Raw genomic sequence first — 27,040 nt, forward strand, 5'->3', positions numbered from 1 at the left:
CAATTAAGTTAATGTTGCGCAAGGGCACTATAAATATGCCCCTTAGTTCACCAATATATTAACACTTGAAAAGTACATCCTTGCTGCAGTTGCAGTGTTCTAGATAGTGTGCATAAAGCAAGATAAGCATCCTAGTTGGACTCGGGTGCCTTCTGTAGGAAGGCTGCTGCAGCTCTCTGCTGCCAGTATGCACACAACTGGTGTGGTCTCCAAGCATATGTGGGGCCGAATCTACATCATCCTTGACTCACAGCTGCAATAGGTGCAGCCTCTTTTAAAGAGTTAAGATGTCCAACTCACTCTGATGACACCACGGGCATTATTGCTAATCTTGGGCGCTTCACTTGCAAATGTTTGCTATTGGGTGTGTTTATGAAAATATTTAAATGGCAGAAAAATCAGATTACCACCCAAAACACATTAGGTTGTAACACAAAAACCCAGGACTAGAAATAGTGGCCTGGAGTGTGGTGGTGATTGCACATGATGACTGACCTCTGCCTGCTTTTGTGTATAGTCTGGTGCCTCAACAACCGTGCTTTTCAAACTTTTTGGAGCCACAACCCAATTTTTAGAACTACAGAAGTTTGAAACCCACACAGCTTTAATAGACACGAGCTGGGCAATTTTTTAAGGTAACTAAAGTATTGTGTGATAGTGCACTGTCATTTACAAACAGAACACATTGCATTGAAATGGACACTAAATTTGCACATACATTCAGTTTTACTGATAAAACTATATTGCGCACAAATGTGTGGAAGTTATGTTTCAGTGGTAATTTATCATTTGTGCATCACCAAGTAAAATATCTTGATTTGCTTTGATCCTAATAAAATCTTTTAGTTTCCATCACACTTACAAACAAGCATTTGCAATGCAACGGGTCTCGCATTTGCTCGAGTTAGAGCTAATAGCGTTGTAAACTCCTAACTGGACTTGTCTTGCCACATAAATTGAAAAGTAAAAGTAAAACAGTTTCATATAAGCGAACCGATTCACAGCGCCATGGCCTCCATGAGCATCAGCGTGAAGACACACAAAAGGAAAAAGAAGTTCACTCGCAGTCAAACTTATCGGTAAAAGTGCAATTAGCTGTGTAAAAGGGGCGATGGCCAAGGCGGTGACAAAACCTCCCCAAGCAGGGACAAACGTAAGCCATTCACCAATGTCATCAAAGGATTTTTGAAGGGTAAGCCCACGAACGAGTGGTAGCAATGGGCATGAGGTGGGCGTTGCTAAAAGCCCAGATACATACCAACACGTGTGAAAAGCAACGCTTGCGCGCTGCTATGTTCAACCTGAAAAATGACATCCTACAGCCTTTCCTTTCCCACTCTCTGTATGCCAGCAAGATTGTCACATAATTCACTTTACTTTTATTTCTCTGACTGCAAAGTGAGAAGAGTTTGTAAACCCCAATCCCTGTAAAAAAAGAAGCAGTAATTTGTCAGAAGACATAGCCTTACGTTTGATGTTACTCCTTGAAGCAGCAAATGTGAGAAGATAAATATAGAATTTAAAAGCATCTTTATTTATTTCTTGGACTTTCGCAACCCACCAAAAGGGACCCACAGTTTGAGAAAACACTGCCCTACAATACATATAAGAAATAATGTAAACACCCAAGTGTTGTCAAAGGTTGGAAAGTTAATTATGCCAATATAATTTTATATTGTACCACATATAACCTCACGTTTGCCCTAGCTGTTGCCCCAGTTGTTACTGACGCCAAATGGGCAGCGGCGGCTGCTAGTGATTATAAGTGGGGCAAAAGAGATTGGAAGGTGGGGGGTGGGGTAAATAAAATAAAATTGTACTTATGTGCTGGCTGCTGTCTATCTTTTGCTCCGGTCCCGATTCTGCACAGGCTGAGGCACACTGCGCAGGCTCCCAGCTGCCAATCAAGACACTGCTCTCATGCTGGCAATACGGTTTACCAGCATGAAAGCAGTGCCATGATTGGCCTGAGCGTGCTGGTTTAGTGCTCCCTCAGGACCTGGGAGCCTGTGCCTCTTCTCCTGGAGAGGTCTAAATGTGCCAGCCGGCCAAACGACATGCGCACTTACTGTGCTCACACCTCCGCCTGCCCCTGCTGCCATTATGGCTCCACCCTGCCCTAGCCTCAGTGGGCTCTAGGGCCCTACGAAAAATAAAATTATAATAAAATTGATTTATCATAATTCTATGATCCACTTTCTCCTCTGCTGGATCTCAGCAGGGGAGGCGACGCTTCTCCGCCATAAAGAAGGAGCCACCGCTGCAGATGGGGCCTGTGCCCCAGCTCACTTTGTCTTGGGCCCCACCAACAAAACTGTTGAATGTCATCCCCTGCCAAGAGGTGACACAGAAGCCAGACCTTGCAACTTGCCACACATTATTATAGCCAACTACCTTTCACTGCAAAGCAGTAATGTTTTGAGGTAGTAAATGAACTACATCTTTACTTAGAATGTTTAAATATGACCCTGTACGTATGTTTACATAGCTAGATCTACATGTATAGATATATACACACAAAGTTATTTTTAAACATTTAATAACAAATATATACACAGACAAGCACTCGCGCGCGCACACTCTCCACCACTGCCCTTAGCAGGTTGCCCTAACACTCCCTTCCAGACACGCCACTGCCAGCGGATGCTGCTGTCCCTTGCGGTGGCATGACTGGGCTGTCACCTCAGTTAGCGGGCTTCCGAGTAAACTTCGACCAGTGGGCGTGTCGGTTCAGCTCTTGGCGTGGCAATGTCCCCCGATGGGCGTGGCCGATCCCGGGACGAGCGCTGCCTTTCACGCCTTCATGCTGTGTGTGTGGATTAATGGGCGTGGCCTGTCGGTGCGTGGGCGTGGCCTCTGCGGCTCCGCGCTCCCCTACTTCCCCTCATTCAGTCCCCACTCGGGTGCTCCGTGGACGGTGGTGCTTGCGGGAGCTCTGGGGGGCATCACTGGGGACCAGGGGAGAGACAGCTGCAGTTCTGGTTCTGCACTGATTTTTCTTTAAAGAATCTGAACCCGCAACAGAACCTTGACCTGCCGAGCTGTGCCAGCTCTCCACAGCTCTCCACGGGTCGCCTGTCCCACCGCAGCCTTCTATAGCGCCGTGCGCCGGGCTCTCTGCGGCCGTCCGAGCCAGCCCCGGGGTGCCCGCGCCATGGTGGGGCGCCTGAACCTGCAGGATGTCCCGGACCCGCTGGATATGAAGAAGCGCGGGGAGCGGGTGCTGGACAGTCCGGACTCCGGCCTGCCCCCGAGCCCCAGCCCGAGTAACTGGCACCTGTCCGGGGGCAACGGAGACAAGGGACCCCCCAACGGGCACCAGGAGGCGGAGAGCCCCCCGAGACTGGAGAAGGTGAGCGCCGGCCCGGGGGCGCAAGGGGTGAGTACAGCACCGAGTGTACAGAGGGCACGTGCGGTCCCAGGGACCAGGGCGCGAGCGCGGGGTGAGCGTAGAAGGGCGGCGCGCAGGGCACGGGGTAAGTGCAGTGAAGACATTCCAGTGGGTGGCAACAGCGCTGCCATGAGCCCAGTGTGGGCACCTAGTGAGCTATGTCCACAGAACTACGCAGCGCGTGCCGAGGTGGACGCGCAGCACCGGCTATGCAGGGGTCTCACTGGACGAAGGAGGGTACCTCTGCACTCGGAACTCACATGGGGCACTGTGTTACTATCCGGGAGTTGAAAATAGCGCTGGGATGCCTGGTGCACTGGGTGGACCATATATACAGGATGTGCAGGACACCCTCACCAGGGCTGTTGTAAAGCAGATAGGAATGGACTTGGCTTGAGATGATGTGACCCTCTCGCCCGCAGCGTCAAGGGCTGCGCTGAGATTCGCTGCCACCAGAAGGCAATTGTTGGCTACTATGAGGGCGTCCTACACGCATTGGAAGGAAATAGGATTGCGGGTGTCGAGATGCACCAGAACAAGAGTTGCTATTTACACATTCACATCATTTAAGCAGGGGAGCCCTAAGGATTTTGGGGGCCCAGGGTCAAACGTATTTTAGGGGCCCCTGTTCGGAACACTTTTGAATTTATGGTCCAATTTCAGCCTTTCATGCCTTCTTTGGTCAGCTCATTGGCAATGCGCAGGCTCACTGCTCCAAATTCTAAATGTGTCTACATCTAATATTCAGGGATGCTGATGTGTTTTTTCAATATTGTAACAGCAGCTTACTAATGTCAAATGAAATAAACTATTTTATGAATGTTGCATGAAACATAAACACATTTCTCTGCAAAATGTGTGTAGTAGACTCTCACACATCACCCGCACTAAAGTTAAAAGAAAGCAGCATTTAAAACAGCCTGTTTAAGAATTATTCAAGGTCATCAGGGCAATCTTATACAGGAAGACGCTACAGAACAGTGCTGGTTCTATCAGGGGTCCACCAGGAAGGCCGGGGCCCTGGGCCAGAGCCCACTTCGCCTAAGCCTTAAAATGTCTTTGAATTCTAGTAAAGCTCACAAGTAACACACTTTCTTTGCTGGTGTTATGTTATGCAGATTTGTAGAGTGCACCATCACACAGGAGAGTATCTTGAAACTGAACAGGTGCGAGTCTAGGCACACCAAGGGCCCAGTGGGAGTAGGTGAGAAGCTAGGGCTTCAGCTTTTTGCACAATTCATGAAGTGAGAAGGGTGCTTTTATGTGTAGAGGTAGGTTGATTCATGCTTTAGGAGTGACGTATGAGAAGGCTTGACTGCTGGATCTGGTGTTCCGTATGCATGAGACATGTGCAAGTAGGAGTCCAGACTAGCAGAGGTCTGTAAAAGGTTTGTGGAAGCAGGTGTCATTGTTGAGGTATGCTGGACCAGTGTTATGTAGTGCTTTGAAAGTGGGGGTGAGGAGTTCAAATTGGGCGCTTTTGTGAATGGGGAGCTAGTGGATCTCCTTTAGTTGTGGTGTGATGTAACTTTGAAGACTTTTCTCTGGTAATTTTGGATGTCTAATTGACTGCATTTGATCAATCTTTGACAGGGAAAATGAGTCTGGCTTTGTGTATGGTGACAAGTGGAAATTGAGCATAGAGATATACTTGTGATCTGTTCGTGCAATCTTCTATATAAAAGGCAGTTATTCACAATGAACATTGATACGTAGGTTTTCTGATACCGGAGATAATACCTTGTTGGGCCAAGATATTTTATAATTTGGGTGGAGACTGGTTTTATAAAAATATTACAGCACTTGTAGATTAAAACCAAAGACAACACAAGTAAACTAGGTAGAGTCTACAGCAATGGTCTTCAAAAGTTTTCATGCTGAATCCTCTTTGAGAATAATAATTTAAATAGCCCCCATAAATATTGCAAGCAAGCTAAAAGACAGTGATGCTTGTGGAACTTCCTTTAAGAAACGTAAACAATATAAACAAAGACTGCTATTCAGTAATAAATTTCAATTTTTCACAATAGTTATGGATCATGTGAGCCAGATGTTACAAATGCAGTGACAGCTTGCCCACGTGGGCGTTTGGGCAGTGCCCTTCTAGGAACTTTTTATGTCACTTAAAGGGTCAGGATTTAAGCAGCAGCGCCTCCTATAGAGGGGTGCCAGCACAGCTCTACCATTGGAGTGACATTGAGCAAACTTCAATCTGTGCATGGCCAACAGACAAGCAGTTTGTGTTTTGTTGGTGACCGGGTGCACTAGCGCTGTCAAGCTGTTGCTTGACAGTGTGGCCCTGGCTCTCCAGCAGGTTTCTGTACACCCATGCTCCAGACCCCAGAGGCAGGCCCTGCGCCCACACTTGCGGCATGATTGACCGTGGAGGGCCTGTAACACAGGCAGTTGTCATTTGCCTTGGCTGTGTTGCAGGCCCTCACTGTCAGTCACACTACATGTGGATTCAGGGCTGGCCTTGCTTTGAGCAGCAAGAATTGGGAGTGAAGGTGGGAGAGTCGGAGTGCAGGGCCAGAGTAGGATGGAGGGTAAGCAAACAAAAAAAGACTCAGCAGTTGCTGTGTGCACAGAAGCTTGTATGTGTTCGATTGTGAGTATGCATGGGCGCGAGAGGGAGCCTTGTTTCTGCTGCGTGGAAGTGTCCCGCCTTAAACCACACAGCCACCCTTTACCTACAGTGCATTCAGTTGAATACAGGGAGTGCAGAATTATTAGGCAAATGAGTATTTTGACCACATCATCCTCTTTATGCATGTTGTCTTACTCCAAGCTGTATAGGCTCGAAAGCCTACTACCAATTAAGCCTATTAGGTGATGTGCATCTCTGTAATGAGAAGGGGTGTGGTCTAATGACATCAACACCCTATATCAGGTGTGCATAATTATTAGGCAACTTCCTTTCCTTTGGCAAAATGGGTCAAAAGAAGGACTTGACAGGCTCAGAAAAGTCAAAAATAGTGAGATATCTTGCAGAGGGATGCAGCACTCTTAAAATTGCAAAGCTTCTGAAGCGTGATCATCGAACAATCAAGCGTTTCATTCAAAATAGTCAACAGGGTCGCAAGAAGCGTGTGGAAAAACCAAGGTGCAAAATAACTGCCCATGAACTGAGAAAAGTCAAGCGTGCAGCTGCCACAATGCCACTTGCCACCAGTTTGGCCATATTTCAGAGCTGCAACATCACTGGAGTGCCCAAAAGCACAAGGTGTGCAATACTCAGAGACATGGCCAAGGTAAGAAAGGCTGAAAGACGACCACCACTGAACAAGACACACAAGCTGAAACGTCAAGACTGGGCCAAGAAATATCTCAAGACTGATTTTTCTAAGGTTTTATGGACTGATGAAATGAGAGTGAGTCTTGATGGGCCAGATGGATGGGCCCGTGGCTGGATTGGTAAAGGGCAGAGAGCTCCAGTCCGACTCAGACGCCAGCAAGGTGGAGGTGGAGTACTGGTTTGGGCTGGTATCATCAAAGATGAGCTTGTGGGGCCTTTTCGGGTTGAGGATGGAGTCAAGCTCAACTCCCAGTCCTACTGCCAGTTCCTGGAAGACACCTTCTTCAAGCAGTGGTACAGGGAGATGTCTGCATCCTTCAAGAAAAACATGATTTTCATGCAGGACAATGCTCCATCACACGCGTCCAAGTACTCCACAGCGTGGCTGGCAAGAAAGGGTATAAAAGAAGGAAATCTAATGACATGGCCTCCTTGTTCACCTGATCTGAACCCCATTGAGAACCTGTGGTCCATCATCAAATGTGAGATTTACAAGGAGGGAAAACAGTACACCTCTCTGAACAGTGTCTGGGAGGCTGTGGTTGCTGCTGCACGCAATGTTGATGGTGAACAGATCAAAACACTGACAGAATCCATGGATGGCAGGCTTTTGAGTGTCCTTGCAAAGAAAGGTGGCTATATTGGTCACTGATTTGTTTTTGTTTTGTTTTTGAATGTCAGAAATGTATATTTGTGAATGTTGAGATGTTATATTGGTTTCACTGGTAATAATAAATAATTGAAATGGGTATATATTTGTTTTTTGTTAAGTTGCCTAATAATTATGCACAGTAATAGTCACCTGCACACACAGATATCCCCCTAACATAGCTAAAACAAAAAACAAACTAAAAACTACTTCCAAAAATATTCAGCTTTGATATTAATGAGTTTTTTGGGTTCATTGAGAACATGGTTGTTGTTCAATAATAAAATTAATCCACAAAAATACAACTTGCCTAATAATTCTGCACTCCCTGTATGTGGGCCAGCCCTGGTATAACTGAGCCCACATCGGGCACAACAGAGGTCATTCTTGGCATTTTATGTCTGTGCGTGACAAGATGCTACACACTCCTGGCATAGTGATAGTAATACTTGACATATTTTGGGCATTCATGATATCTTGGTGTCCACCCCTGTTATGTTGCTTAACCTGGCACAATGGTGCTTATTCCAAACTTATTCGGACCACCCATCGCATGACAATATACACCCTGTATAATGCTGGCCTTAACATCGTGGTGGTTGTTCTTAATACTATGAGTGTGACTTCTTGATAACAATCAAAAGCCACTTCTGGCATAAGGCTGACTCTAGCATTCTGACAGTAATTCTTGACATATTGTGGGAATCATTGGCATGGCATGTTGATAGACAGGTATAGACCACATAATCTATTCATGTGTGGCAGTGGTGTATTGAGTGGAAATGACGTGCTGATGTTTGGGTCCCGCGTATTTAACAAAAGCTGATATTTATGGAGGAAAGAGTGTTTTCCTAAAAAATGGCAAGCTTTCGTTTTGGGGAATTTCGTTATTCTTCTAAAATGAAGATTGTAATTGATATCAAAATATGTGTTTTTTGAGAAACTGGGAAACTGATGTATGGATACACAATTATTGCATTTCCAAATCTATATTTAAAGCTGTTGTTAGAGCGAAAATCCCTTCTGTTCTTTAAGGTTTGAGGCTGGAAGATCAGTGTTACCTGCCTGCTATATGAATGTGCTAAGCTGTCATTAACTCAGGCGATAGAACTTCTGTACAGACTTGTAAGTTCTATCTACCCTTGCCCGATTTGTTTTGGCGTTTCCTGCCCTTTTCAAGAATATTAATGAAATAAGAACGGTAACCTTTTTGGACGTGGCAGGTATGAACAATGAAAGAAACAAAATACAGAAATGAAGAAAGATACTAGGTCCCGGTGAAACTGCATGGCCTGCAGGAGGCTTGGGAATTAAGCAGTTTACTAACATTTTCTCAAACTTTGCTTTGGGGGGGGACGACCCTCCTTACACCTAGGAGGATGGTCTGGCGTATGTTGCACAGCATGAAAATATTGGAATATTTCATTCAAAACCTGTTAAAGTGAACATTGAGCAGTAGTATGTGAGCCTGTTTTACAAAATATGTTCTGTAAGATACGAACGCACATCAAGCCCACCATAGGACGTGGGGCTTACTCAGTCTGTGCAGTTCTAGACACGCAGTTAACCCTCTCGCTTTCATTAATCACCAGCGCCACTGTTCAAATGAGAATAGATGGAGGATCTGGACAGCAAAGCCCAACATCTATGTTCTCCGATATTTTTTTTCCTTACAGTAAATCTAGTATTAAAGTTACAAAATGTATTGTAAACGAGGGGGCTGAAACGCCTAAAGGAGTTTGCGATCAGACAGTGTATATTGTCCACTTATGAAAAATTACAGTAACAGATTCTTAAATATTGTTTTTCAGATGTTAGTAGTAGCTTACCGGTTTGTTCTAAATCTTCTGTCAAATTCCATGCATTTCTTTTCTTTCGAAGGCCATAAGCAAGTGATGCGCCTATGTTTCCTCTGCGGGAGGGTGGTAGGCGCTTTTGAAAGGCTCTGGTGGTTCAGCAGGGGCTGCCGCTGTCACGGACCCGGCACTCCTGAGGCCGACCGTCCAAGGGCCTCTGAGAGAGTATTTTCAGAAACAATTTTAAAGGTGTTTAAACAGCGGCGGTCCTCCTTGTCACAGAGTTGCGTCCTCCGCGTTTCCTTGTCACCAGCCCCGCAAAGACCTCGCATAACCTAGCACAAGTCAAGTTGCTGCGTTGCGTGAACGGGCGGGAGCAGGACTGCCCCATGGTCCAGATTGTGAAAGAGTTTGCATTGGGTTTGCGTTATTGATGCAAAGTCTTGTGCTGGGATTTACACAAATGGCAATATGCATTTCTTTGTTAAAAAAAGCAGGAAGCAGCACAGCGTAAGGATGAGGTCCACGGGTGGTGCATGTGAACTCATTGCATCTGCTCGTGGATTTTGATGCAAACCCCTATTTACAAAGAGTTGTGGACATGGGTTCGCGCTGAAATGGTGCACCTACCTGAGGCTGGTGTAACCAGGACAAATATCTTTATTCCTCATTATTTCCTGTCTCCGTGTGTGCTGAGTGCAGCACTCCTGGAAAGAGGGAGAAGCCTCCAAAGATAGTTTCTTTGCAGGAAGGGGTCCCTCCTGCACAAAAACTAACCAGACCATAACACACACTCTCTGCTCTGTCCTGTCCTGTCCATGCAACACAGTGGAGGAGCTTCACGTGCTGCTCTGCATCCAATGTTTAAAAAACTGCACCCATATCTCCAAAGAAATGACGCAGTTACGCTCACGCTCTGCGCTGGTGCACTTTGCACTGCCTAGCGCCAACGCTGGCATCCTTGCACCAAAGTGCAAGGACGTATGCACTGCGTTTTTTTTTTTTCCACAAAGCAACACAAACTGCCATTTGAGTTGGTTTGTAAATCCAAGCACAAGACTTTACAGAGGGTTGCGTTAAAAAACAATGCAAACCCACCAGAAACTCTTTCAAAATCTAGGCCTCGTGGACAGAATTGCGGGCAAGTGGCCTTGGTCGATAAGGTTTGTGATCTTTCTCCCATCAGCATCCAGCTAGTGAAGTGCCTCCAAGCCTGAACTGGTAACAGCAGTGGCAGAAGCTGGGCTGATAAGCGCTGGTGTTAAGGCCACGGTAGGGTGATTTCTTAATGACTAGTTCAATACTACAGTGGGAGTATTTTGAATAGTTTTTTACCACTCAGGAGGGCCATAGGGCGCTATTGTCATTGTCAGCCCGAGGGCTCTTACATACTTGCTACATCACTACTGTCTGCAGTACATGTATGTTTACTTTCTCTTTCAAAGCCTACGTGCTCAATAACCCATTTTTGGGGAGGTCATAGACCACATAGCACTTAGCATGCACAATGGATAGAAAATGCTGCTGGTTTATTCAAAGTTCTAAACATTATTTTATTGATAAAATGTTTTCAGCTGAATGAGAGCATGGGAAGCCCACGTATGATAGAACTGACTACCATTTTCCCCCGCCTGACCCCTTGTGCACAGGGTATTATGCCCGGCTCGAGGTCCACATTCTGCTCAGGAGGAGCGGTGGTGGATTGCCTGAGGGGCCACAGACCGAAAGCCCACGCAAGGTGACTTTGGATGGTGAGAGATCAAACTAGCCATGACTTCCATTCAGCAATGATTGACAGTCTGTCTGCTTTTCCCGCCCCATATTGCAGCAGTGCTCTATTGCTACCTGTCTACAATCATGCTGTCATACACACAAGCTGTCATCAGCAATGACCGCCATAAAAGAACAACTAACCTGGTGGTAACGGATGAATGGCCCCAGAACAACCCATCTAATTGTAGAACAGATGATAATAGGGGACCCAACCTCTCCTTAAATAGTCAAACCTTGAAAAAGATCCCACAGAAGATTACAAACCTGATAGGATGTTAGACTCTAGCAAGTACCTGTTTCCAGTCAAAGGCCAGTACCAGCCCATCACCCTTACTCTGGAATCCTTTTTCTTGTTGACATGCCACAGTGGAATGTCAATCCTTTCTCAAGTAGCACACTTAAGTTGGCCACCTCAAAATTTGTGCTTCAAAGCACATATCTCCATCTGTTCTTTTGGGTCCGTCTAGTCTCCAAGAATATCTGGATAGACTTTTATGGCATGTCAGAGGGTGGACATTGTGTTACAGGCATCACAAGCAGAAGTTATGTGGCATGTCGCCTTAAGCAACTATGGAGGACCAAATTATGTGGCAGAGCTGACTAAATAAAATTGCAAGAGGAGGCAAATTCTCATTTAAAGCATACTGAGACAAAAGTAATCCTCACATTTAAAAAAACGCATACGTTTCTTTAGGAGTAGAATCATATGTATACAGCAGATTATTTTTCAAATATTCCTCGCCAATAATTTTGTCATACGGTGAAGCCCAGGAACGCCAGTTTAGTGACAGTGTTTTTTCTACTCCCCCAAAGTAAAATATTTGATTAAAACATGCACAGTGTCGCACTGACCAAATAAATAAGCCTACATAGAGACAGTTCTTATAATAAATAGTACATGTTATGTTTATGATTAAATGCATGGGTTCTAAAAAACAGAGATGCAATGGGTTTGGGAATCTTCTGAACTATAAAGTAAGTAGTGGTTGCGGAACATGTGAACAAGAACAGTGAAACAGATCAAGTTTATGACAAAGAAGGAATCCTTCTTTCAACCCTGTTTCAATCACACGTCTGTATTTTCAGTTTTTCTTCTGCAGACATCTGTCTTTGACCCTATCGAGTGATTAGGTGTATCTACATTATTAGTTGTTCGTCCTTTAAATACCTGAAAGCGTCAGCCAACCTCTGAAATGTGACCAGTTAACTTCTGCAAAGCGTTGAACTTTGAGCTCAGCATTTGTACTGTTTTTGATCTCCTTGAGCTACAGACGCATGTTTACATCTGCTAACTATGAGCAGGTAGTGGATGAAGTTGCAGGGGAGACAAATCCAGGTTTACGCTGAAGAAGCCACGGTTATGGAATGATATCACTTCAGAAGGCCAACCATTGCCTTTCAGATATTGAAGTTTTCAGACTTTGCTAGTGATGGTGGGTGGGCCCTCTTCTATACCTGTTTAGTACTTGTTCAGACACTGTTTGTTTCATCTGTATACTGAGCCCTCTTTGCAGGTTGTCTGATCACACTTATGTGCTCTGTTTCCCTTTCCAGAGTTCATCGCTCCCTCCCACGCCCCTGAGTGCCAGCTTCCCAGCCAGGCTCTGCCCTTTGTCTTTCGGAGAAGGAGTCGAGTTCGATCCTTTGCCACCCAAGGAAGTCAGGTAAGAGGCACTGTTATTAGTACTTGTCTGTAGATTCCTCTGTGCTTCCTGGAAGGAACCCTAGAGTCTCTCTGTTGCTCTCTTTGGATTCTTCCTCTGAGCATCCAGGGGGACCTGTTGGCCTTTGTGTTGCTCTCTTTGCTTCCTGAGGGACCTGTGAGTTTCTCTTTTGCTCTCTCGGGTTCCTCTGTGCATCTTCTAAGTGACTATCGAGTCTCCTATTCTTCTCTTGATTCCTGTGTGCTTCCCTAGGGGCCCTTCTATCTCTAAGTTGCTCTCTTTAGATTTCTCTGTGCTTTCTGAAATGGACCATTGAGTCTCTCCGTGACCCTCTTTGTAATTTTCTGTGCCTCTTGTTGACCTCTTTAGGTTCCTTTGTGCGGGGGTTGATGGGTCTCCGAGTCTGTCTTTTGCTCTCTTTCTAGCTTTGGATGTCTGCACTTCGTGTAAGGGATCCTTGAGTCTGTCTGTTGCTCTCTGTAGCCGTTGGGCATCTCAATTGCTCTCTTTAGATTCCCCTGTGCTACCCGTCAGGAGGAACACTTGTGTCTCTCCATTGCTGTCTTTAGAATCCCCTGAGTCTCTATATTGCTTTCCTTGGATTGCATTGTCTTGTTTTACGAGCGGACCCACAGGAGATCCCTCGAGTCTCTATATTGCTTTCTTGGATTGCATTGTCTTGTTTTACGAGCGGACCCACAGGAGATCCCTCGAGTCTCTATATTGCTTTCTTGGATTGCATTGCCTTGTTTTACAACAGGACTCACGGGCCTCTCTCCTATTATCTTTGGTTCTCCCTCTATGCTTTTAAAGGAAGTCCCTCAAATGCAGCTGATGCTGTCTTTGAATTCCTTCTTCCTTCATGTATGGGATGTCTTACCATTCATTGCTGTCTTTGGCCCCTCCCCCTTGTGTAGTAAAAGAGAACCATCATGGGAGTACAGTGGGTGCCTTGCACTCCTCGTCCCCTGTGCCTCTGCATTTGCCGCATTAGTGACAGCTATGCGCCTTTCCTGCATTCCTGTAAATTGTCAGATTTCTCTATTACTCTCTGTGTTCCACCGTGCTTCCTGTAAATGGGGACCCTTAAATGAGGGCACTTGGTTTGCACTTTTGGTGCCTTTGGATTCCCATCTGCTACCTGTAGGAGGTGTACTTTATTTCTTATTGTCTTTTGGTTCATCTGTGCTTCCTGACCCTCGGTTTCAGATACCCCTATGTTTGATTCTTCTGTGCTTTCGTTAAGCGTAGGTAGACCTCTGACTATCCCTGTTGCTATCCTTGGATTCCTTGCACTTATCTAAGACAGGCCTACCGCTCAACTGAATTTCACATTGCCTGAAGTGTCCAGTTATGAACTGTTCTGTAGGGAAATGTTCCTTTACTTTGAGGTCTCTGAAAGGCCATCATCATATTCCCTTCAATTGTTGCTGTATGGACACCGTGCACGTAGGGTGTGTGGTTGTGGGGATGATCTGCCCATGTATACTTTGTAATGATAGTGTAGAAGTGTGGTTGGCGATGGTATTGGTGGTGCTTGTGATATTAGTGGTGCTGTTATAGGTGTTGGTATTGGTATTGGTGGTGGTGTTATTGTTGGCGGCATTGATGGTAATCTTGGTGGTGGTATTGGTGCAGGTGTATTGGTGGTGTGCCATTGGTGGTGATATTGTGGTTATATTGGTAGAGGGGGCATTCATAATGGTGGTAGTTTGGTATCACTGTAGTAATGTGTTGCTAGCATTGGTACAGGTGGTGGTGTGGTATTGTTGGTGATGGGGGCGCTATTTATGAGTTGACAACATTAAAAAAATGTTTTGTCCCAGATAAGAACCGACTAGTGTCCGAGAGGCGGCAACAGGGATCTATGCTTGAGCTATTATTCAAACTGGGTTTACCACTTTGCCTGGAAGACGTACTTTTAAGGGGTGTCATGGAAAAGGCTGATAATTACCATTGGGGGGGAAAAAGGGGTGATTGGCATTTTGTTTGCTCATCATCTATATAGAGCTCACTGCAGACTGAATTGAGTCTTGGAGTTTAAAGGCTGAGGAGCAAATTCACTAAAATATAATGCAAAGAAGCACAGCAGCCAATATGGCTGCACTGCATTGCCCTAAGTGGAGAGAGCAGCACACAGCCATATTTACTGCTGCTCTCTTTCCCTGCCAGGGCGCACAGCCAGGCCTCCTAGCAATACGCACAACCTCTGAACCATGGCGTGTGCGCAATCTCTAGCCTAGGTGTTGTACTGTAAGTATACTTTTCCAGTACAATATCCTATGCCTAGATAATTTTTAAAACATGTCACATGTTGCTGAACAGTTGAGCACACGTGTTGAGTTGAGCATACATTTCTCCAACTTTGCACCCGCTTCAAGAAGATATACTTTCTTTACACAAAGGCATGTATGGCAATTTTGGTAAAAAGAGCTTTGTCCGGAAAAAACATGGATGCTGCAGCTAGAACTCCCAAGTACTAACCATGTCACATCTCAATTGGTGCAAAGTGGGGCATAGTAGCACAAGGCAGAATTTGCACTGAAAAAGGGCACTTTTCTAGCTCAAAAAAGTTTGCGGTGGACAGTGAATACCCTTTACAGAGTTAGGGGCAGATTTACTAAGGCTTGCTTCGTCCTTGTGTGATGCAAGCCTTTAACTGGGATTTACTAAGCCATGCAAAGCCATTTTGCGCAGTGTAAATACAAAGTAACGCAACACAGAGCATAGCGATTCATTGCTTTCCTTTGTGTCGGGTAGGCGTTGCATTGGTATCCTCATGCATCCACCCATGTGTTTTGACACAAACACAGATTTACAAAGATTTGTAAACCTGGGCTTGCTCTAAAAATGTGTGCCTACCCGACAGAGCTGTAACAAGGAGACGTATTATTATTTCTCCTGGTTAATTCCTCTTTCCACCTATGCTGCATTCTGCAGTGCACATAGAAAGAGGAATATGCCTCCAAGGATTGTGGCCTTTCCTGCACAAAAACAATCCTGCCCGTAACGTAGAAAGGATGCCTGCATTTGCACTAGGCAGCACACAGTGTGCCAGCGCAAGGAGAGAGTGGAAATGCTCAATATCTTTGTAAATATGGCGCATTTCTGCCCTCTCCCTTTCACGCAGCGTGGCGCATACGGTCTCCTTGCTGCATTGTGTTGCATGCAAGAATGGTAAATCGGCCCCATAGTGTCACTTTGCATGACTGCCGCAGCGCAAAGTCGAGCTAAATCTGCCCCTCGGTGCTGTTCCCCGAACTAATTGTACATATTTTACTGATTATGAAAGGAAGATGGGCTGAGTCAACCTTGCTGGCGGCTCGCAGCCTTCACATGAGTCTCTGCAGTGGGTGCTAATTAAGGAAGTAAGGCCAAGAAAGTTACATTCATGGACGTTATTTTTGCATTAGTGGTCTGCCTTATTGCAGAAAATAACTCCAACCTGTGTCGTTAGGCTCTAAAATACTCGAGAATTTCTCTCGAGCTGAAGGGATTTCTGTGAATATCTGAACATAAGCTAGTCTCAGCCTTGTTTGCCATTATGGGGGTCAAGTAAGGCGACTCTTCCTATTACAAGGTGGACTGCTCAGCGGTTACGGTTCAGTTTCAAACTGGAACACTTGGCCGCAGCTGCCAATCGTTTATCCAGACTTCCTGTCAGACAGCATATTCCTGATAAAAAAGGCACCGATGATGGATTTTCAGAAGCTCGTGTTGTTTCTGGTCACACAAAAAACTGGTGAAACGGAATGGATGCTTGTACCAGAGAGGCAAGAAACGCACTGAAAGACTGCCGAGGAAAGTTTGACTTTGGTAGTTGGGTGGCCAAAATTTTTCCTCGAGAAAGCTTCATAGCTCGCGATTACAGGAACGGCTATTTGGGAATGAGCCTAACTAGAGTAAACCCAGGTGGGCGTCTAATACATCCATAGGTGGTTTGACAGAAGTTTACTTGAGCATATGGATGGGGCTGCAGCTAATGATACGTCCCTCAGAAGGCAGCCTTTGCCTCTAGCCCCTGTGAAGGTTAGCCATCCTAAGGCTAGGTGGTAGATTCACTACTTCACAAGGTATGTGGGGGGGTTAATCACCTGCCATTCTGGGGGGATACTGTTTTTCATTAGCTGGGGCAGCACCTAGACCAGTGGTTCCCAACCTGTGGTCCGGGGACCTCTGGGGTTTCGCAAAGCCTCCTCATGGAGTACGTGACTGCTTGGAAAATTGAATAGTTTTAATAGATTAATCAAGTGGCCAAGGGCCAGATGTAGTAAGCCGTTTGCATGTCGCAAACTGCAAAAATCGCAGTTTGCAGCATGCAAACGGCCGAACGCGATGCTCATTCCCAAATTGCGAGTCGCGTAGGAAGGGGTGTTCCCTTCCTATTTGCGACCGCATCGCAATTCAGAGTTGCTTCGTGACCGCGAATGCGGTCGCAAACTAACTTGTAATTACCACCAGTGTTACACTGGTGGTAACTCATTCGCAAAAGGGAAGGGGTCCCCATGGGACCCCTTCCCCTTTGTGAATGTCAAAAAAAATATTTTTCAGAGCAGGCAGGGACCACTGCCTACTCTGAAAAAAACGAAACCAAATGGTTTCGGTTTACTTTTCATTTTGCAACTCGTTTTCCTTTAAGGAAAACGGGCCGCAAAATGAAAAAAAAAAACTGCTTTATTTATAAAGCAGTCACAGACATGGAGGTCTGCGGACTACAGCAGGCCACCATCCCTGTGAGTGCAGGGACTTGCTATGGGGTCGCAAAATGCGACCCACCTCATGAATATTGATGAGGTGGGTCTTTGCGACCCCATAGCGAGTCGCAGAAGGTGTCTGAGACACCATTCTGCATCCAATTTTGCTACATCTGGCCCTAAATGTACAACTCAAAATTTGAAAACATACTATAAACATCAAGGAATTTGAAGTTGGAGGCTAAAAATTAAATTAGTATCCTCAGATTGATTCATGGGAGCAGTGCAAATGCCATCAAACAGAATATAAAATGGGCGGTTTGGCTTCAATTGAATTGAGAAAAGCTTCAACCTTCCTATTAAAATTACATTTTTGTATTTATATTTCTTTGCAAATAATTATGTGTTCTCATTTACGTGTCTGATGAGTGCTTGTTTCTATATTTTCTGTGCATTGTTTTGAGTTTCAGATTATCTACACTGTTTAGGCCTGGTCCAAGGCTTTGCTTCCAGTAATGACTCAGCGGGGTGAAGGGAGAAGAGAGCCGGGGCAGATTCCAATAATGATTCAGTGGTGGTCCTGGGGTTCCAGTAATGATAACGTGGGGGTCCACAGAAGGGAAAAGGTTGGGAACCACTTACCTGGACCATTTACCATTTGTGTGTGGAGTTCCCTTTTCGAGAATTTGTCTGTTAAATGTCGTAGAAGTACCAGTTGAATCATCATTAGTGTTTTGCAGTTTGTTCTAAATACATGTGTAACTTCTTTCTGAGTAAGTTCTTTGGGAATGGATGGGGCTTCTGGCTGTGCTGCCAAAAGCTTCCCCACCTAACCTAAGCTGCTGTCACCGTTAGCTGTCTAAACTGTGTACAACACTGCTGGGCCGTGCCCTAGGATGGAACTGGGGTTGGGCACCAGTCAAACAGCTGCAAGGTTCAAGTGTCAAATGCAGGCGCTTCATGAAGAAAGAAGCATTGACAAAGCGAAGAGTTCTGGCCTTGGAAGCATGCCAATTTTTTAATTTAATATTTTTTCATGCATATGCAACAGAAATAAAACATTTCAAATTAAAAAATACGGACAATGAAATGTGCCAGGCATGTTTGCGAAGAAAAATAAATAAAAATGGCATTCTTTTTTTCAGCTGGCTGTGAACATGTGACAGGTAAAAAGCTGTTACTCACATTGCAAGCCATACAATGGATGGCATTGGTGGAAACACTGCCCCCTGCTGTGTGCTGTGGTGGGCGGAAGCAAAAGGAGAATGACTCTCGGACAGACCAGGGGCTGAATGAAGGCCCCTATACCTATTTACATAAACATGTATTTTTAGCATGGACATTTTTAAAAGCCTGAGAGACTCAGACAGGTATATCTGTCTTTATGCCAGACCTAAAAATGCGCTGGCCTTTTGCAGAGTAATTAGGATTCCAAAAACAAATAATGGGATGAGACCAGCAACAGAAGATCTTTGTTGTAGAGAAAGAAGAGTGAAATAGCTACGGTGAAAGCTCTGTTTTTTGGGGTTCATCTAGATCTACGCTTTAGAGCACAATCACCAAAGGTACGCTATTCTGTTTTAGCACAAACTAGGAAGTCTGCAAAATAAGAGTCACAAAATGAAACTAGGACACAGGAGGGTCAAGAGTTGCTCTCATGAGTTAGTCTTTAAACTGTGAATTTTGAATGAGTGTTCACTTGCCGGAGACTTGAGCTTCTTGTCTTTATTCATGCATATTTCATTTAATTTTCACACAGATACACCTCCTCGGTGAAGTATGACTCGGAAAAACACTATATTGACAACGTTCTCCTGCCTGTCGGTTTGGGAGTGTCTGCCTGCAGCCAGACGGTCTTCTGCGTCCCAGACTGCACCTGGCGAAGCTACAGAGCAGAGGTCCACTTCGAGCCACAGAACAAGCCCCAGAGGTACCTCAGCACCACCATCGTGTATCCCAAGCACACCACCACTGTCTACACCACCACCCTGGATTACAACTGCAGGAAGTCCATGCGCCGCTTCCTGTCCAGTGTGGAGCTGGAGAACGCGGAGTGTCTTAGCAACGACAGCTTCCTAGAAGAGTCCTGATTCTCCACCGGGGCGCTGCTGGTGGCTCTCCCTCTTCAATCTCCTTTTCTACCTTCAGAAAACTGCTACGTCACACTTGACCCAAAGTGAAACCAGGTCCTCTGCCGGGCATAGGATTCTCCCACGGTGGTGATCTCGCTCTTGGTAAGGATCTCTTTCAAATTCTGGTGCACAGCTGCTTCTCCTTGACAGGTGTGGAGGAACAGGTTCAAGAGCAGACAGAAAACCCTTATTTGACATAATTAGGTTTGTGCCTTCGTGAAACGATTATGGCCTGGTAAGAGGAACCTGGCCTACCCTGTAGCTGTGATGACATTGCAGCCCGCTTTCTGTGGTTAGCAACATTCCAACAGGAATTAGAGACTTGAGAGCGAGACCCAAAAACATATGTGAAAGTGGTGTTTGTTCTTTTTTTAATAACCAGCACTTTTAACCGGTACAGTGTGCCGGCCCATGCATTTGCAACATGCGTCTGTGTCGCTTTGCAGTGGACATAAAACTGACTATGCCCTGATACGTGTCATGAAAAGCCTTTAAATGTGTAGATTAGATATGGTGATGCTTGTGACCGAAACAAACTGCTGAGCTACGCCCACCCTGTTGAAGTAGCTATTGACTTGACAAGCTGCTTCACCAGTCTCCCAGTTTTTAAACATTCTTAGTGTACACTTCCACTTTCTGCCTCGAGCCCTAGACACAACCAGAAAAACACTTCAGTGTGCTTAGCCTTGATTATCCATAAATGTTAAACACAAACCCTACCACATAGTCCCAAACTCATGAAACTACATCTGTTTCAAACCTGTTTCAAAATGTTCTTCTGTCCTTAATTTAGCCAATGTGGAAGATTGACATCTATAGATGGGTCACACTGCAGAGGGCATGTTCATTCATACTCACTCACTGACCCGTAACCAAGCCTTTTCACCATAAGTTTTTAAGAGGCACTGTTCAACTCTGAGAAATGTGCATCGACTTTAGAAGGCTATACTGCACTTAGAACCTGATTGTGGCTTCAGGTGATTGGAATCGATGCACTATGTTTACAAAGTAAAGGGGCACCTGTTGAGTGATGTCACTGTAAATCTTAAAACCTAAGCCAAGTTCCTCACACAAAGCAACATTCTGGAATGCTCATTAGCCGTGCTTGCTAGTGATGTAGGACTGTGTAAAGAGAATTTGTTCTCTTTTCTCTTCAATGCATGGTCCTTAAGTCACCCTGGAAGTGTTGTATGTGAGGATACTGTTACTTACCTGGGAAGTGTTGCAAGAGAGCTGCGTGGCACTTGGGATTAACTATGGGCTAATAATTTAGTTGAGTGGTCTACTGCAATTTTTCAATTAGTAAATATCCTGAAGTAATATATGAAAACCAAAAAGTGAAAATCCATACAGTATACTGTATCATATGTTCTTAAACTGTTTACACTATATTTTCTGGCATTTAAAAACTGTTGTGATACCATTGCTAAAATCTGATGTCCAGTTGGCTGGTACTTAGTGATTTTGTACTTGCATTGCACATTTGATTGGTCTCTCTTCACACCCTTTTTTTCTTTCTACATGCGTCACCAAGGACAGGCTGGTAGCAAAAAGCTGCCTTGGGTGTCTCAGGGCTGCTGGTTGTAAATTACACCAGTCACAAAGAGACTGAGATAGCCAAAAGGGTATAAGGCTGGTTCTCCCCAGTACATCTGAGCAGAGATGATTGAGCATTGTTAGACCGACCTAAAACCCCAAACCCACCGGGTTTTGATACCTTGTATTTGATTAACTCAAGACAAGGTGGAACATTGGGATAATGCATTAGTTTGCAATCAACAAACAGTGACTGTCTTTGGAAGAAGAGATATGTGTCCTTCAAACCGTGGGGCTTATTTACAAGTACGTGGTGCAGGGCAGCGCAGCAAGTGACCTTGCTGTACTGCCCTGCGCCACAGGGAAAGCTTAAGTGTATTTCTGTCCTCTTCCCCTTGCGGTTGCGCACAGTGGGCTGCCTACTGTCGACTCGGGCACTGTGGTGCAAGGATGCCTGCGCCGCAGACAGGATGGTTTCTGTGCAGGAAGGGACACCTTCCTGCACAAAAAGATTCCATGGAGCCTTTTTCTTCTTTCTGTGTGTGCGAAGGTGCAGCCTACTGGATCTTACTGTCCTACTAAGAGACTGACTTGCTAAGATGATGGCTGCACAGTGGCCTCCGACGATCAGCTCCTCCATAGACACCCCTTCAGCAGTTCTATGGGGCTATGGTTTTGGTAACAAAAGATAGCCAGTTACAAAGTACAGTTCAAAGAAAGCGAAAGAATGACCAGTTATTGGCAAGAGTATTGGCGCAGGGCAATGGTAGAAACAGATCTTTTTGTGGCACTGTAGACATTTACTGTGCGTTATCTTGTACTCTGAAAAAACTTTTTAAAACAGCTTTTACTTACTGCATCCCCCCTACGGTGGGTGTGCCTTTAAAGCCCTGGCCCCAATGCCACTCTAGGGCAGGGCCAGTGCCCTCCACCTCAAACCGCCTACACAGATGTGGTCTTCTACCCCGCCTTTCATCCACAAACTCATCAAGAGAGAGGTTATGGCACCCCTTTACAGCCCAATGCCTTCCTATAGCATTTCGTGTTCTTGAGCCCTCCATGCCCAAACCCTCCCAGTGGACCTATGCTTCCAGACTACCTCAAAGCTCCTACGTAGAAATGGTTTCCCATGATGTACTCTCAGCCTATCCAGTGATACTTACATACTGATCCTCAAGACTACTCCACATAATTTAACACCCTTTTACTTCTACATATAGGGTGTTGTATGATGACTATTTCTCCTGTAGAGGCATTCAGCACTATCCCTCATTCTACTGTGGTGTACAATCCATGTGCTTCTACATAGGAGCCCAGCACCTATTCGTGAACATCAACTGCCAGCACATCACTTTCTTTCTTGGGGCCTCACTTGGATTGCTTGCGATGTGTGCATGAATGTGTGGGAGACATACTCTTCCCCAGCTTTCCAAGGAGAGCGCATCTCTTTGATGCATGTACCCATTTCAGGAAGTTGGCTTTTGGTTGGTCATATTCAGGATGACTTCCCCATGTCGGCATTCAAAAAGATTTCTTCATATTGTGAATTTCCCAGACCTGTGTGAGCTAAGCCTGGCTGATTCCTACCCTAGGTGGGCCAAATCTGCCTACTGCTTAAGTAAAGCAGGAAACCAGCAGCAAAGCAGCTTTAAAAAGAGGTGTAACCTTTTCTCCCCTCGTGCAGGAACCGCACAGACGGAATGGCCTCATTAGAACTAATTTGTTACATGCATAAGGGCATCAATTGCCTCAATCATTTTTCAGTGGAAAGAAAATACATTTGGTAAACATAATTTTTTAAGTGTGAATCTATTGGAGATGTGAACTAGGGGCCCTTGGGTAGATGCACATCGGGAACTAAGTGGCTATCTTGATGTATGTGACATGAGCAGTGTCAGTTTTGGATAGCCTCAGGCAATCTTGGTTCTGAATCACAGGACCACCGACTCCAAACAATTGCATTCAAATATGCGTTTCTTTTCTAATCCGCATACTGAGGGCCTCATTTGCACGGCCTGTGGTGCAGCAAGTGTGTTGTCACGCCGCCCTGCGCCACCAGGAAAGGGCAGAAGTGTGCTTTATATACAAGATACAGTGCATTTCTGTCCTCTCCCCCTCCGCTGGCGCTCAAATTGCTGCCATGTGCCAACGCAGGCACCCTTGCACCACAGTGCAAGTGTGTCTGCATTGTGGGCATGATTGTTTTTTGTGCAGGAAGGGAGACCTTCCTACACAAAAACAATCATAAGAGGTGTGTTCCTCTTTCGCTGTGTGCTGCAAAATGCGGTACACACAGAGGAAAAAACGGGGAGAAATAAAGATATTTCTCTCCATTGCTTCACTCTTATGCCACAATATCCATGTAATGCCACTTTCATGCAGTGTTATGCGTGAAAGGGCACATCTTTACAAGGCCATGAAAAGCTGCGCAGAGTGGCTTTGTATGGCCTTGTCAATATAGGCTGGTACACTGCACCACCCGAGCGTTAAAACAAAATGACTCTCCGGTGGCCCAGTGTGCCGCTAGTGCCTTGTAAACGAGGCCGTAAGTATGAGAGGGGTCCTGGCTAGTGGTTTAATCAAGCACTACCATAGATGCGGTTTTCTGACGAAAAGTCCACCTATGGTTGGCTAACAGGCGGCCTTATCATCTTTCCTCCAGCTCCCAACCTGGACTGCCCGAATTTCCTTTACGGAAACTAGCAGGCCTGGAAATTGTACTGTGACATCACATGCACACTAGCCAATGTGGTTGAAACCTGAAACAATGCAAGATGGACTCTTTTTGGCATTTTATTTAACTACAACTCATTTCCATGACCCCCTCTCCCCGAGCAATTTCGCATTCACATGTATTCAACCAACAAGAAAGATTTGTTTGCAATTCGAGAAGTGCTATAGAAAAGTAATTTTATAATGCAGTTTTTTTGCCCACTCTTAAAAACAATTTCAAATTTTTAGCAGCTTTTTACAGCACTGATATCTCTACTACTGATACAGGGCAGGATATTACACGTTTTTAAAACATAAACATATTCCTATTGAAAGTTGGAAAATTAATTGAAATTGATACATCCCTCGAAATGTCTGACTCAGATGGCGTTTTCGGGGTTTCATCGGATAAAGTGAACATTTTGGCAAAATTGCGTTTTTTGGCAAAAGCAAAACCTTTTACGAAAAAAAATTTAACACGATTATTTTGGGATGGTTACCGAAAGTGAAAGAGTGTAGCAGGACGTCATAGATAAAAGAAATGTTTAGGAGTGATGGAATAAAGGAATGTTGGTAAACCCGGAGATTTAGAATATTTCTTTTCTGGAATAACTTTGCAGAGGTCATGTTGGCGCGATTACAGATGGATTCAGGGACTGTTCTCACAGGCCTTGCAAGGGAATGGAGAGGCAAAGGAGAGTGCTAATGTGTTATTTTCCGACTGCTTTAGAGCGCTCAGAGGCGCTGTAAACCTACAGAAAATGAGAAGGGATTCAGAAAGTTGTGGTAAACAGTGAGCGTGGGGTATCGGGCAGTATATAGAGTAGAGCGTTAAGGGCTAACAGTATGATTTTGAGAGTAACATGAAGTGGGGGTGAAAGCAGACCAATGGGCCCATATACTATGCCGTCACCCCCGTGCACCCTGGCTTTACTCCCTCTGTCCCTCAATTTCCACAGCCTTTTGGGAGTTGTAAGTTGTTTCAAGATATGTTTCCTGGCTGCGCACCGCTCAACATATATATAGCGCATTTCAGTGTTCCTTTCGTCTTCTGACCCTTGCCAGCAGGATGGGCTCGTGGGAGCAGGGATTTGCAGCGCCATCTTGGGGATTTTTGGAGCCATGGGGGAAAATATACTTTGGGGTCCTCTGTCAAGGAATCCTTTGACTTTGGCTTCGTTGAAGTAAGTCTTGCCCGGGTTCCACAGGTCGTTAGAATGACATTGTGTAGAGAGGGAGTGAGGGCTGGAGGTAGGAAAGGTGAGGAAGAGTGACTGAGGTAAAGATATAGACAGAGGTGACATTAAGAGAGAGACCACAGGCGACCCCTTGGGAAGTGGGGCCCCTAAGTAATTTCCCTCGTTGTCCATGCTTTCAAATGTTAGACTCCCCTGAGCTCTCATTCCTCCCAAACAAGGAAAAGCCCCTCCTCCGTCAAACCATCACTGGGTTCCTCCTAAAAGCCCTAGAACACTACTTGTAGAGAAAAGTATGCGTGAGGCAAATTTTTGCGGGAAAGAAAATCAGCTCTGAATTGTCTGGTCGACTTTTTTGCCATTGAGCTAGGTTCGGTAAGTAATCAGCGCGACCCACCCCATTTTATAGCAAGAACCGTTGTCTCTAGTACAAGGAGCGTACATGGGCTACTCGGTGCTGGTAGGTTATTAAAAATAAAAAAAAAAGCCTTAATTAGGGTACACTTGGCCCTGTCCACGTTGGACCCCGGTGCCACTGTACCTGCTGGACTATGGATAGCTCCACCCTTGATACTTTTAAAAAGAGTCCGTTTTCAAAAAGTAAAATAAATGTTCTGAGTTTTAAATGGAATGCTCGGTGGTGAGCCCCGGATAGGAGCAGTAATGGCTGCCAGCTCTGGCGTAGGCGAGCTGCAGAAAGTATTTAAAGAGATGACACTGACGGGCCCACTCCGTCTGACGGATCTGTGCTAAAGATGGTACCGCTGTGCTGTTTACCATCACGTTGCTCTTACATCTCTGCCACCTCACCAAGGTAAATGGAAATGTTAAGGAGTGCGTCTTAGCTCTTAAAAGTCTGCGGTTTATATTTTGGCATTTAAAGGACACAGAGATAAAGCCATTTACATAGGATAACACAATGGAGTCAACGGGGGAAGCCGGAAACGGAAGTGGGGTCGCCTGGTATGACGTCTGCGAACTCATCCAAAGGGCAGTTCTTGAAACCGCACAAACTGCCTGCATGGAAAGGACCCTGGAGTAAGACAGAGCTTTGTCCCACTTGGTTTACAGGGTGAAAATAAACTGAGAAACGTGTTTTTTCCCCACGTTTTCTTCATTCTCTGAAAAAAAACGTTTTTAAATGTTTTGTTTGTTTGTTAGAAAGCTAGTACTTCGGATGGTGCAACTGTATTTGCAGTAAACCTACGAAGGAAGAATATCCAAAGCATATGAGGCCCAGTGTAGTTTCCTCAGCCCTATGCAGCAGTGAGTTCCTCGTAGTAAAAAGTGCCTAAAAGTCATGAGCATCACAAAAAAGTTAGTGGTAGTGCAAAGATGGGAACAAATGTGGCAACTGGATTGCTCCTGGTGCTTTGACTTCAGTCACATGTAACACAACACTGATGCATTGCCATGTGATGAAGGCTAGTTAAGCAAGTCGAATCATTTCTGAAAGGCTGATATCAAAACATGAACTAAAAATGTAACCGTAACCTTTCAGCTTTTCTTTCCTGGATTTTCGGTATACCGAGCTTTGTCGCTTAAAGGCTATTTTCAGATAAAACGAGTTTGTAAATAGAGGCCTTTGATTTCATGATGAACACAAGCAACGAAAAATAACTTGAAAAAAAAGAGTGTTTCTCCCTGGTGTCAGCGGCATGAAGGAAAAACACCATAAACATCACCCAATATGACTTAATCAGAACAGAGAGTTTTATTTTTATTTTTGATCCTAATATTTCATTTTAAAAGAAAACAATGCCTGGAAATAGGAACAGAAGCCAGAGGGCGATGTGATTGGTTTGATGCAGGTGTAAATTAAAGGTCTGCATCTTTTTAATCTTTGGATTTATATATGTGACTGATTTCAGTTTGCATTCACTATTTCTTGTGAGACAAAAATGCCTTTTTTAAATGTTTTAATTTTGCCATTGATTTCTTTGCCATGTGATCAGCAATAAATTCATTTAAAAAGTTGTTTCTACTTTTTTGTCTTCCCCGACACAAATGAGGTCTGTCGCACCCCACTGTCTTTGCAGACTGAGCAAATTGTGTACTAGGAGTTACTAACGTCCAAGATCATCATATTATTGACTTTTATATGACATATGTTACAAGCCAAATGTTCTCCTGGTTCTAGTTGATAATGTTGTCCCACTCAACAGTGTGCATTGCCTTGAACTCAGAAGGATGATGGGATGA

At 45.0% G+C, this 27,040-nt stretch overlaps 1 protein-coding gene across 1 annotated transcript; it reads left to right on the forward strand.

Annotated features, from left to right (window-relative positions):
• Window positions 1–2,878: 2,878 nt before the first annotated feature.
• Window positions 2,879–26,815, forward strand: RFLNB (refilin B). The gene is made up of 3 exons (XM_069226381.1): window positions 2,879–3,379; window positions 12,459–12,568; window positions 19,022–26,815. The coding sequence occupies exons 1-3, from the start codon at window positions 3,155–3,157 to the stop codon at window positions 19,350–19,352; spliced, it is 666 nt and encodes a 221-aa protein (XP_069082482.1). The 5' UTR covers window positions 2,879–3,154; the 3' UTR covers window positions 19,353–26,815.
• Window positions 26,816–27,040: the final 225 nt, after the last annotated feature.

Source organism: Pleurodeles waltl, chromosome 3_1 (genome assembly GCF_031143425.1).
Source record: "Pleurodeles waltl isolate 20211129_DDA chromosome 3_1, aPleWal1.hap1.20221129, whole genome shotgun sequence".
Lineage (NCBI taxonomy): Eukaryota > Metazoa > Chordata > Amphibia > Caudata > Salamandridae > Pleurodeles > Pleurodeles waltl.

Coding starts and splice junctions, on each gene's coding strand:
- RFLNB (XM_069226381.1), top strand. CDS start 3,155: ATGGTGGGGCGCCTGAACCTGCAGGATGTCCCGGACCCGCTGGATATG. Junction 3,380..12,458: donor CCGGCCCGGGGGCGCAAGGG/GTGAGTACAGCA, acceptor TTCCCTTTCCAG/AGTTCATCGCTCCCTCCCAC. Junction 12,569..19,021: donor TTGCCACCCAAGGAAGTCAG/GTAAGAGGCACT, acceptor ATTTTCACACAG/ATACACCTCCTCGGTGAAGT.